The sequence below is a fragment of the Squalius cephalus genome (genome assembly GCF_949319135.1).
Source record: "Squalius cephalus genome assembly, chromosome: 7".
In the NCBI taxonomy this organism is placed as follows: domain Eukaryota; kingdom Metazoa; phylum Chordata; class Actinopteri; order Cypriniformes; family Leuciscidae; genus Squalius; species Squalius cephalus.
The window spans coordinates 38,585,435-38,597,837 of NC_137128.1; the positions used below are offsets into that span (position 1 = coordinate 38,585,435).

At 37.0% G+C, this 12,403-nt stretch overlaps 1 protein-coding gene across 4 annotated transcripts in view; it reads left to right on the top strand.

Annotated features, from left to right (window-relative positions):
• kcnab1b (potassium voltage-gated channel subfamily A regulatory beta subunit 1b) overlaps positions 1–12,250 on the top strand; it is a 53,357-nt gene extending 41,107 nt beyond the window's left edge. For all 4 annotated transcript variants that reach the window (XM_079876636.1, XM_079876635.1, XM_079876637.1 and 1 more), the window contains exons 9-14: positions 5,398–5,483; positions 6,426–6,546; positions 6,649–6,743; positions 7,372–7,492; positions 8,584–8,672; positions 10,926–12,250. In XM_079876636.1, the coding sequence (XP_079732762.1) occupies positions 5,398–5,483; positions 6,426–6,546; positions 6,649–6,743; positions 7,372–7,492; positions 8,584–8,672; positions 10,926–11,015 (602 nt within the window). In that variant the 3' untranslated portion in view covers positions 11,016–12,250. The remainder of the gene's footprint in view (positions 1–5,397; positions 5,484–6,425; positions 6,547–6,648; positions 6,744–7,371; positions 7,493–8,583; positions 8,673–10,925) is intronic.
• Positions 12,251–12,403: the final 153 nt, after the last annotated feature.

The window sequence follows — 12,403 nt, forward strand, 5'->3', positions numbered from 1 at the left end:
AAGTTCAGGCATTGTTCAGAGTAGCATAAGCCCGATAAGGGAGGATTAAAGGAAAAGGAAATAATTTGTTTTCTTTTTTTTTCTTCTTTTTTTTATGAGGATAAGTGCTCACGGAAGAGATGGGTTTTCAGCTGTCTTTTGAATAACAGTTTTACAATAATTTCAACATTTACTAATACATTATCAAAATCAGAAGTTGTATTTGTTAACATTAATGCACTGTGAGCTTAATAAACCAAGCAAAATTGTGACTGAGCTTGAAAGGCTGTGATGAGCATGTATTTTTGTTGCATTTGACTAAATTTATGACTAAATTTATTGAATGTAAATGGATGATTTTTGTTTTTTTCTCCCCTACATTTTCTTTTGCCTACAACAAGCATTCAACATGATTTATTGGGAAATTGCAATCAAAATCCACTTGTCTCAAAAATCTGAGGGGACACTTGAGCGTGACGCATCTGCACATGCACACTTCAGCCTACGCACTGCAGAAACCCTTGACATTCACATTACATTAGATTAATACTTCAGGGTTCTAATGTTTGGATGTTCTGAGAGATCCAGCAAAATTGAGCTAGAGTTCACAGTCTCTAGTTAGAAAAAGCTATACGATGGTTTGCTGAGGAACCATTCATTTTTGTTCTCACTGGCATGTGCCTCTGGTCTCCTGTGTTTTTGTCTTGCTCTCTCTTTTCTTGAGCAGATGTATTGTTGTGCTTAGCTGACGTTCACTTCCTCCATTCTCACCCACACACATTTCTTTTCACTTGTACAGAGTTTGTAATGAGCGAGTGGGTGTGGGCTTTCATTTTCATTATGTAGGCTACTGAGGTATATTTGGCTTCTCCTGTTTGTTTTTTTATATATATAATTTATTATCTCTTTTCACCTTCTCTTGCCTTATTTTCCTTCTCATAAGTTCTTTTGTTTCTCACATGTATGCAGTTAGCAGCCCTGGTCTTACAGGATTGGTCCACATTGGACTATGACCTGCCCACTTAGACAAGAAAAGCGATGAGCGACCAGCGTCGATAAAGTGAAGCTAACAGTCCTTTCACACCAAACGCGAAACGATTGTTCGCCTTTGGCTAATTCACGCCTACACACTAGGTGGCACAACCCACTATTCAGCTGATCGGCCTTTCGTATTTGACCACTGAGAAGAAGAATCACTTAAATGTTGGGGCATAGCACTACAAGACACACAAACTGTTAAAAAGTACAGAAACATAAAGAAAATAGATTTCTCTACCAGCAGCAAAAAGACGGCGTTAGCTGTTAGCGCCACCAATCTCTTATATCTAGGTGGACTAATTAATGCCAGCCAATCACATTAGAGCCTGCCAGATTTAGCAAGTGTGTTCCAATTTTTCTGCAGAAGTTCAGACAGTCAGTGAACAAAATGTTGGTCCTCATGCGTGGCATTTGATGAGACTAGGGCAGCCCTGCTACACCACTGTCAGACAAAGAGCTCCCCACAGACATCATTCACTGGTGGCATGTGAAGATGAAATGCAGACTCAGTGGACGCAGAGTAATGGCCTCAGTGAAGCGCCTTGAGTCAAAACACTGATGAGACAGAGAAAAGCAGCTCTTTGCACATGAATATCTGAAAGATGAAGCAATAAATCAGCTTTATTAACTCAATGACGGAGGTTTTTGAGCAAATCTTGTACTCGCTGTTCTTGTCCAAAAGCTATAGAGCACCGCTGAAGAGTAACAGCAGTAAAAGGGCTCCACTGGTAATGGCGCAGAACAGGACAGTGCCTTGAGGATTTCAGAGCAGATGGTGTTAGAGTGGCGCTCTGTCAAATGTACACACTGATATCGTGTGCAAGCATATGACGAAACAAAGACTGTGGGCATGATACATGATTTTTCTTTTCTATTTATCATTATACATGATCTCATTAGAAATTGTACACTGTAAAAAAAAAAATATGATCATAAGTTATAACAACATATTTTTATATTGTTTTAACTCATCAAAATAATTTAATTTGTCAATTTTCAAACAAGATTCAACTAATTTTTTTAAAGGGATAGTTCACTTTGAAATTAAATGTTGGTATGTTTTAGCTTACCTCAAGGGCATCCAAGATGTAGGTGTCTTTGTTTCCGCAGTAGTTTCAATTTTGATATTTTTAGGTCAAACCGTTCTTGTCTGTCAGTCCTATAATGCAGGTCTATGGTCACTGTCTCAAAGAGCATGCACAGAGTCCAAATTAAAACAATTCTCCATCGTCCAAATTAAACAATTCCCCATCGTAAGTACACATTGATGGCCTAACTGTACGTTCACACCGCCGCCGGCGAGAGCGGCAAAATTCGCACTCGCCGCCCTGCCACCGACGCCGTAGAAAGATTCGGGGACGCTCTGACGTAGATTAGAATGCGTGATTTTTTTCCTCTCAGGCGGAGGACTTCTACATTCCGATTGGTTGCCGCTGGTTGCCGCCGAACCGCGTCATAGCTTATTACCATAAAGTTGACTTGATTTCAACTCTTCTCGCCGCTCTCGCCGCCCAAAACGCGCCGCACCGCCCTCGCCGGAGCTCGCCGCCGGCTCTCATTGAAAATGAATGGCTTCCGGCCACTTTGACGCTCTCGCCGCCGGCGGTGTGAACGCACAGTATGACACGAAACGAGCGGTTTGTGTGAGAAAACGAACAGTATTTATATCGTTTTTACCTCTTATACACAGCCACGTCCAAGTGATCTGAGGGCGCGCGCGCTTCCTGGTGTGTGACGTGTGCGCGTGTTCTGGCTTAGTCTGTGCAAGCACTGGAAAGTGTACAAGAGGTAAAAATGATATAAATACTGTTTGTTTTCTCACACAAACCGCTCGTTTCGTGTCTTAGGCCATCAATGTGTACTTACGATGGGGAATTGTTTAATTTGGACTTCACTGTGCATGCTCTTTGAGGTGGTGACCATAGACCTGCATTATATGACTGACAGACAAGAACGGTTTGACCTAAAAATATAAAAATTGAAACTACTGCGGAAAAAAAGACACATCTTGGATGTCCTTGAGGTAAGCTAAAACATACCAAAATTTAATTTCAAAGTGAACTATCCCTTTAAGTCAGTTTAATGCAATTTAAGTTGAAATGACTTAAACATCCAAGTTGATTGTACTTAAAAATTTAAGGCAGCAACTATTTATTTGCCCATAAAGTGTGGTTGTAATAAAAACCATAAAAACAATGCTCACATAAAAACAAAACAATGCTCCTACCCAGATTGCAAAGACAACCAAGAAGTGGCTTGAGAGTCCATCAGGCTCATGTTTTGACCTGGTCAGAGTCCAGATTTGAACCTTATGGTGAATTTTTGCTCTCACGTTAAATAATACGAACTGGGAGTCATTTTTCAGCTACTCATGAACTGTTCGAAGCCATCAACATTGGAACAACACTGACTCTTCTTTCTGTAAAAAGCTGTCTGCAAGTTTACCCACATGGCTTAAACATTTAAAGAAGACAAAGGGAAAGGCTATTCCATGCATTACTTTATCTACAGTATTTGTGCAATTCTTGCTAATTTCCTGACCAGTGATTTGTGATTAAAATAGATAAAGACCATTAAAAGACCACTAAATATTTTGCCATTTATGGCTTGGCCCAGTTAGGTTTTTTTTTTTTTTTTGCCCTGGAGTGTAAGCTATAAAAAAGGAATGATGGTCTGCACACACGGATAGTTAAATTCCTCTTTATTAAACTCCACTAGACGATAAAACACAAATGTCCTGACACTGAGCCTTCCTTAGTGTGTTTAAGTTCAATATGCCCCATCTCCTCTTAAAGACCATCATGCAGACCATTATCCTTATTATAACTCATCGAGTAAAATGAATAAAAATATTTGAATTCTTTATATATATATATATATATATATATATATATATATATATATATATATATATATATATATATATATATATATATATTAGAACTCATAATATAGGGTGAAGTTGAATTAACAAGGCATTGATGCCCATTTGTAATTCTCTGGTGGTCTATTTGCATGTGCTTTTAGCACCCAGTTTAGTTCACCAGTTCACCCGGTTCTGAATTTTAGGTAGTTTAGGATGCTATTGCTATACTTTATTAGGACTGCACAGCATCAGCTGTGAAAGTTTCTGATATAATGCATGATTAGAGAAATTAAATTAAATTAAATTAAATTACATTAAATTAATGAATGTATTGAGAATTGATTATCTCACAACAAAGAATGTGTAAATGATAGAAAAATATTTTCTTTCATTAGGATGTCTTGAACCCTTTGGAATGGATACAGTTGTGCTGCTATGCTTGAATATATGATACAGAGACATTTAAAGTTATTGTACAATACAACTTGCTTGGTGAGATATAGAGCCGTTGTGTCAGTTTACTGCTGAAATGCTCCTCGTGTTTAATCCTGTTAAATCAGAAGTCTGTGAAATAGCTTCAGCTCTTCTGCATTATTAGCGTTTATCCTTTGTGTCAGTTTCGCCAGATCTCACAGGAAAAACAAGCAAACTGTTCTGACAACACAATCCCAAAGTAAGCCTCCCAAAACATGGCTAAATAAGCCAATTTAAAGGGATAGTTCACCCACAAATGAAAATTCTGTCATAATTTACTCCCCCTCAAGTTGTTCCAAACCGAATGAATTTCTTTCTTCTGCTGAACACAAAAGAAGATATTTTGAAGAATATGGGTAACCAAACATTTGATGGGCCTCATTGTTTTCCGTAGTATTTTTTTCCCCCATACTATTGAAGTCAGTGAGGCCCATCAACTGTTTGGTTACCCATATTTTTCAAAATATCTTCTTTTGTGTTCAGCAGAAGAAAGAAATTCATTCAGGTTTGGAACAACTTGAGCTAGAGTAAATTATGACAGAATTTTCATTTTTAGGCTAACTATCCCTTTAATATGATCTTATTTATTAAGAGTAGAATAAATTGTATTTTGCAATTCATGGTCTCCTTAATATAAACATGGTAGATTTGATCTCCAATGCTGCAGAATCATTTTCATAAAAAATTGTGTTGTCCTTTTTAGTTGATACAGTACTATATCCTTATATCCTTTGTCATGTTATGGGCATTTGTGTAACAATGCAAAGTATCCTTTTACAAAAAATGAATTCAAATAATACACATGTACAACTGGACATGTAAATCAATTATTAAATTATAAGTGCAAAATATGCATGCTGGGAATTCCCATAGTTTTAAATGACTTTCTGAAAAAACAAGCCTAGTCACTCTGCACAAGGAGAGGATGTAGATAGCGCCATCTAATGGTGAACAGACAAATAAAAAAAAAAACTCTGGATCTAGACCAAACTAATTCCAAAAGCTTGGCTGATATTTTTGTCTGTACATGTGTGTTTCAGAGATTGTGAGAGCCATGACGCATGTCATTAACCATGGTATGTCCATGTACTGGGGCACGTCACGCTGGTCAGCTATGGAGATCATGGTGAGTGGAGTCTGTGGACTCTTTCCTTAATGCTTCCTTTTGATATTTAAGTCAATCCTAATGATGCAATTATTTTATATTGTCATATTTTATTCATATTAAGCCTGTCATCAAGCATGTTTGGTTGTTTTGTTGCTCTGTTATTATTTGTCTGACAGTATGGGCACTGTTTGGGTATTTTTAGTGGGGGAGTTTATTTGGAATATTTAATAAGATTGACGTCACACAATAAATAAAAAAAGTTGAATACACGTTATGTCAGTCACGCTTACACACTGCCTCCGAAACTTTCGTTCGTCATAAATGTTTTTGGATTGGGTTCAATTGTCAAGTGTTTTTCACATCCGTAGCGTTGAGAGGTGTTTTGACAAATCAGAGCCACCAAATGACGAATACGAAAAAACGCATGGGAAAATTTCAGACTCAGTGTGCAAGGACCTTAAGCAGCTGTTTCAGTTTTCTTCCGGGAATGAACACTTCACAATATTCCTCATTTAAATAATTCCTGCTCAAGGCATATACAAAAAAGGAGGCGGGGCCTGGTTCAGTTGGTTGGTTTGTAGTGTGTTGAAACCGGTTGAAAAAACTCGTAGTTATGGTAAGGGGCGTAACATTTCCCAAACACGCTCAAATCGGTTGACCAATCACAACATACTGGTCCAGCCAATCAGAGCACATTGCACTTTTCGGATGGAGGGGCTTCACAGAGACCGGAACTAAACAAAGCGTTACTGACAAACTGGGAGGAGAGGTGCTGCAACAATGTAAAATATGTGAAAAATAATGTGTTTTTGAACATTTAAGCATGAAAACCTATTCTAGTAGATCCCAAAAACAAAACTGAGACTTTATAGGTTCCCTTTAATAGGGCATAATAGGTCCCTTTTAACAGTATTCATATTATTCTCTTTTATTTTTTTACATGTCTTTCTCTCCATGTAGGAGGCGTATTCTGTAGCGAGGCAGTTTAATCTGATTCCACCTGTGTGTGAACAGGCCGAGTATCATTTATTTCAGAGAGATAAAGTGGAGATGCAACTGCCAGAGCTTTACCATAAGATTGGTAAAAACAAACACATATTCTACATAAATACGCACACATAAACACCCATGGTTAACCTTAAAATGGCCTTAACATTTTATTAAAATATGTCTTGTACCGCAGGTGTTGGAGTAGTGTCCTGGTCTCCTCTGGCCTGTGGCATCATCACAGGAAAATATGAAAATGGCATCCCAGAATCTTCCAGAGCCTCTTTGAAGGTACTTTAATCTTGTGTCATGGCAGACATCATTTCCTCATGACATAAGGATGGATATCTGTTGAGTAAACTGATCCATATCCAACTGAAACAGTGCCAGATTTCGGTGTAAAGCAGATATATTCCAAAACAACTGAAGAACAAAACAAGAGTTAAACAGGACAGTCTGTCACTGGATGAAGTGATTTAGGAGCTCATATAGACCTTATGCGGCAGAGAAACCAGTGTGGAACCATCTTTAGAATTTTGTCTTTGAACTTCCGTTTTTGCGGTAGCTCTGTATATTTCTATGGCATCGCTGTTGAATTAGCTGATGAAGTGGATTTACTTATTGTAGAGTTAACGAAAGTTATCATGACCATTGTAATGTTTGAAGTGGATGTCATAACAAATGTCAGTAGACCGGGAAGATTTTAAAACGAACGGTTCATTCATAAATCCGTAAGATCTTAACTTCATGTAATGGAAATACAAACTGGAAGACAGAACTCAAAAAGCGCAGCGCTGAAAAGGTCTATAGTTAATAAATTACACCTTTAGTTAGGATCCAGCTATGAGGGTGGCAGGTCTGTCAGGGGAGGTTTGCTGTGGTCGTCTCACTTTCTCTCTCTCTCTCTCTCTCCGTGCAGCCGTATCAGTGGCTGAAGGAGAAGATTCTGAGTGAGGATGGCAGAAAGCAGCAGGCGAAGCTTAAGGAATTGACCCACATTGCTGAGAGGCTCAGCTGCACCCTGACACAACTTGCCATCGGTAGGTCAAAAGAACTTCACTAATTTTCACTTCAACTGCCACAATGTGCCACATATTATCAATGCCAGAGTGACTCAGACTGTTCTGTCATACGCAGTACAGACATGAGTAAAAGGCTGAATTTTCTTTTATGTACATAACTCACAGGGCTTTAAAATCACCAAGTCTTTGAGCTGTTTCTGAATACTTTTTTGTTGTTGTTGTTGGAGGCTTATACGTATTTACCTGTTTTTGAACAAATTAAATGGAACTCTATTTATTTAATCCTCATAAACTTGATCGCTTTATGAACCAAACAACAAACCCAAAAACGCTTATAAATGGACATGGCAACGATGTGCGAAGCAGCCTTACAAACAGAAACAAAACATGATGCATTTCTATACGGTGGTTTAGTTAAAATTTCAGAACATAAGTCTTTGGCCTTTATAATATTACTTTTGTCAAAAATAGCAGATACCATACACGCGAAATGCCAGAACTTTGATATGGCTACCATGCTGTCAATCATCGCAATTTTGGGAGTGAGTCTAGGGTATCTAGGGATAATTTAGGGTATTCACTCCTGTATTTAAATGTGGTTGGCACTCCTGACACTTTACAGTACGTGGCCGTATACTACTAAAGTTACATACTAATGAAAAACTAACTTGGCATGCTTTGGTCCGTTTGGAAGCCTTTTTCACATATACTGTATGTGTTTTTAATAGAAGTTTATAGCTGTGGAGGGTAAAATTTTTAATTCTAATTCTTTAATTGGTTTAAAATTAGAAAAAAATTGTTCTTGTTTAGTAATAATAATAAATCTTTTCTAAAAATATATTGTTTGTATTCATTGTTTTAAAGTTTATTTTATTGTGTATTTTGATTAATATTTTAATTTAAATAGTTTGATAAACAATACAAAAAAGTTTGTTAAGTAAAAGTACTTTAAAATACCTGTAAGAACAAACCTTTGGCTGCAGCACCCGATCAAAATCCCACCAGCTCAATTGAGATTCCAGTGATTCACTGGCTTGAAACTTTCATACATATACTGTAGGACCAAACCACAGATCCCTCATCCATCTATTCTCCGTGTTCCTCTGTAGCCTGGTGCCTCCGTAATGAAGGAGTGAGTTCGGTTCTCCTGGGGACCTCCAACCCTGCACAGCTCACTGAAAACCTGGGGGCGATACAGGCAAGAGATTTATCAAAACATCTCAAATACACTGTCACACCTTCTACAGCTCTCTGCTCTTATCTCTTAACACCTTACTTCTGAATCTCACATGGTTCATTTACATTTAAAACATGATACTTGATGCTATTTTTATGTGCTATGGCAAACTTTCACACACTGATGGAAGATCCAACTACCGGTAAAGCCTCAGACAGAAAATGGTTTTACGTGGTTTCTAGCTTGGCGAAATTGTTGGACAACTATTTAGACCAGTGGTTTTCAATCAGGGGGCCTCAGCAAACTTCCAAGGGGGCCTCAATATGATTCAAAATGAAAACAAAACAAGTATTAAATAATTTATAATTAAACAATTAAAAATAAAGATATTTCATATTTTAATTCACCCCCTCAGACCTGAAAAGGTCATGTTTTTTTTTTTTTTTTTTTTTTTTTTATCTTAATCTTAAAATTTAATTAGGTAGAAATAGTGAATAATCAATATTTTAATAATCAAGATCGTAATCAGTAAATCAGAAACAACTAGAAAACTTTTTGTTGTGGACAATGGGCAATGAAGTCAAAACGGTTGAGAACCACTGATTGAGACCATCTTAAGGGTCTTTCACATTGAGCGTGATTAAGCGATGCAATGACACTCTTGAATCGAAACAATAGATCTATGGGGAATTTTTTCTCCATTAAGTGTGTCAATTTTAGTATTATTTTAGTTTTAGATCACGTGCTTGGAGCCATACAAAAAAGCGAGATTAATGGCGCTATAGCACAGAAAGCAGTTTTGAAAACCAGTGTAAAAACCAAAGAAAAGTATACCGGAGGAGAGAAGAGAATGGATGTTGAGTTCTTGTTCCCTGTCCCAAATGTCACACTTCATGTGCACTTGCGGTCTTTTGGACTTGTGGAAGTGTGGACTCGGAGGAAGATCGCAAGGGCTTAGGATTCCATTTGGGACAGGGCCGTAATCATTCATGTCTGAGAACAGAGAACTTTTTAATAAATGTCACAGCGACTACAAAAACAAAGACAAAAAAGTAGTTCTGTGGCAAGGAATTGCCGAGAATATAGGAATCGATGGTGAGTTTAATATCTTAATAAAGTCGTAAGCATTATAGATTGTTTGTGTTTCTGGTGTAGTACCAAAAACTTTATTTATCTTAATTTACTGTTGTATGTTGTGCAGCGGACGAGGTTAAAGGGATAGTTTACAACACAAAAGAAGATATTTTGAAGAATATGGGTAACCAAACCATTGATGGGCTCCATTGACTTCCATAGTATGGGGAAAAAAATACTATGGAAGTCAATACGGTCCATCAACTTTTTGGTTACCGACATTCTTCAAAATATCTTCTTTTGTGTTCAGCAGAAGAAAGAACAACTTGAGGGTGAGTAAATGATTAATTTTTGGGTGAATTGTCCCTTTAAAGCCAAAGGTTCAAATGTGTTAAAGCCTAGTGTGCAAGTGTTAAATGCATTTTCGGTCAGCGCCACCTATCGTTCAGGCATTAATTTGTCGAAGGCAATCAATCGTTTCGCGCTTGGTGTGAAAGTACCGTTCATTGCCAATTCGCTTCGCTTTATCGCGTTTCGCTCAGTGTTAAAGGTCCTTTAGTCAAACTAGTTAGATCTAGTATAGCAGCTACCATATTCTAAAAACCAGCTTGACCACTTTTAATGAATTTAACACAAAAATAAAAGGAATCCATATTTTACTCTCATTTACTAAAATAAATAAATACAAAAAAACATAAAATAAGAAATATATGAATTTTTTATACACATGAGGGTATGAATGATGAAAGAATTTTGAGTAAATTATTACATTACTAATAGTCAATGTTTTATTTTTGTGTAATAATAATTATAAATCTCTTGTTTGTATTCATTGCTTTCAATTAATTTTATTTATTTTATTTTAATTATTTAAAAAACAAAACAATAAAATAATTATTTTTATATTGTTTTATTTTTGTTTAACAATAGTAATAATACAGTTGTATGAAAAACATTTGAATGTTTATATTAAGTTTGAATTAATTTTATAGTGTATTTTTATTTTATTTTAATTTAAACAGTTTGATAAACAAAAAAAACTTTTAATTTTAAGTTTGTCAAAAAAGTATTGTTTAAAAAAGTACAGTATAATGAATGATGAAAGAATTTTCATTTTGAGTAAATAATGACGTTGAGCTTTTGATTCTGTTGCCTGCATTTTTAATATTTACATCATATGGATTACATTCTCACTGACAGGTTCTTCCAAAGATCACCACTCAAGTGGCCTCGGACATCGACAAAGTCCTGGGTAACCGTCCCCACAGTAAGAAGGACTACCATCACTAGGCCTTTCTGTGAACCTGTAAGCCTTGAGACTCAGGATCCCGTGCCAGCCCTCTTGTGTCGGCGGGTGTCCACAGTGTGTGATTCCCACCATTGTGTGTCTATGTCAACTTCTTCTGCAGAGAGCCATTGTTACCATTACAGTAGAAATGCTAAAGTGTTATGCATGCTTCTGTTCGACCTAAACCTGAGCTCAACCTTGCATTAAAATCTCTGTGGATATACACACCTGCCTGTGAAGCACAGAAGCTCCTGGACTCTCTCATCCATGGGGTTTTGCATACAGCTGTCCATCGCCCATATGTGCCAAAGTGAACCTGGTCTTGACCCTTGACCTCTGGATATTCATTCTGAAAAGGGGCGAATGACAGGCCCTGCTTACTGTCTATTTAAAAAAAGTAAGGAAAACACACTGCATATCGCACTGAGAATGTAATGGCAAAGAACTGTGATGTATGGCAGAGCAGCATGTGGAGTTGAACTGTGTAAGATGTGTGCATTAGCAAAAATGTGTTGGATTAAAAAGCCATCAACAGCAAAGTGGGCTGTTATGATGTTTAAATGTTCTCCAAAAAGTTGCTCCATCCATCGTTAAAGGTGATGATACACAGGGCAACAATGTTGCTGGGCAATCTTGCCGAGAGATTGTTGTTTGGGCACTTTCCCATTGAAAATGGGCAATAAATTTCTATCTGGATAATTTAGATCGGTCGTGGTCCCTGTGTCTCATCTGGTTGCCCGTTGACGGCAACATTGCCCAGCAACTTTGCTCAAAAAGTTGCCCTGTGTATCAACACTTTAGTAGACTGTTTGTGTATGTTCCTTCTGTAATCCCTACAATTCGTGTCATGTCATATCTGTTCAATAATTTCTTATTTCTCCATTTTAAATGAACATTATAATAGAAACTTAGTTTGTTTAAATGCCTTTCCAGTGATAAAGTTGATAAACACCGGTTAAAGACTTAAATGCCTGCTGCTGTTTTTGGTAAGTTTTGAACTGCTAAGCAGTAAGTTACATACTTGAAGCCGGAAAAAGATAAACTGCACAACAACTGTAAGCAACTAGTTAATGTCCAAGGAGTGACAAAAGGAGTCAAAATGTTTACAAACATGAAAATGAGGAAGCTGTTAATGAATGAACTGTGCAGAGTGCTTTTAACATCAAGAAAATAAAAATGTGCATCTCCAGGTTGTGTTTAATATATAATGAATGTATAAAGTAATGAAGTGTTTTTGTAACCAAATTTGAAGTTATTTTGCTGGTTGATGAACATTGCTACAAAACGTTGACTGGAATCTAAATAAGTGTGGGCTACAGTTAAAAAAAACGAACCATAACTAATTTAAAGGGTAGAAAAACTAGGACAAAACTGAACGGAGAAAAAAACT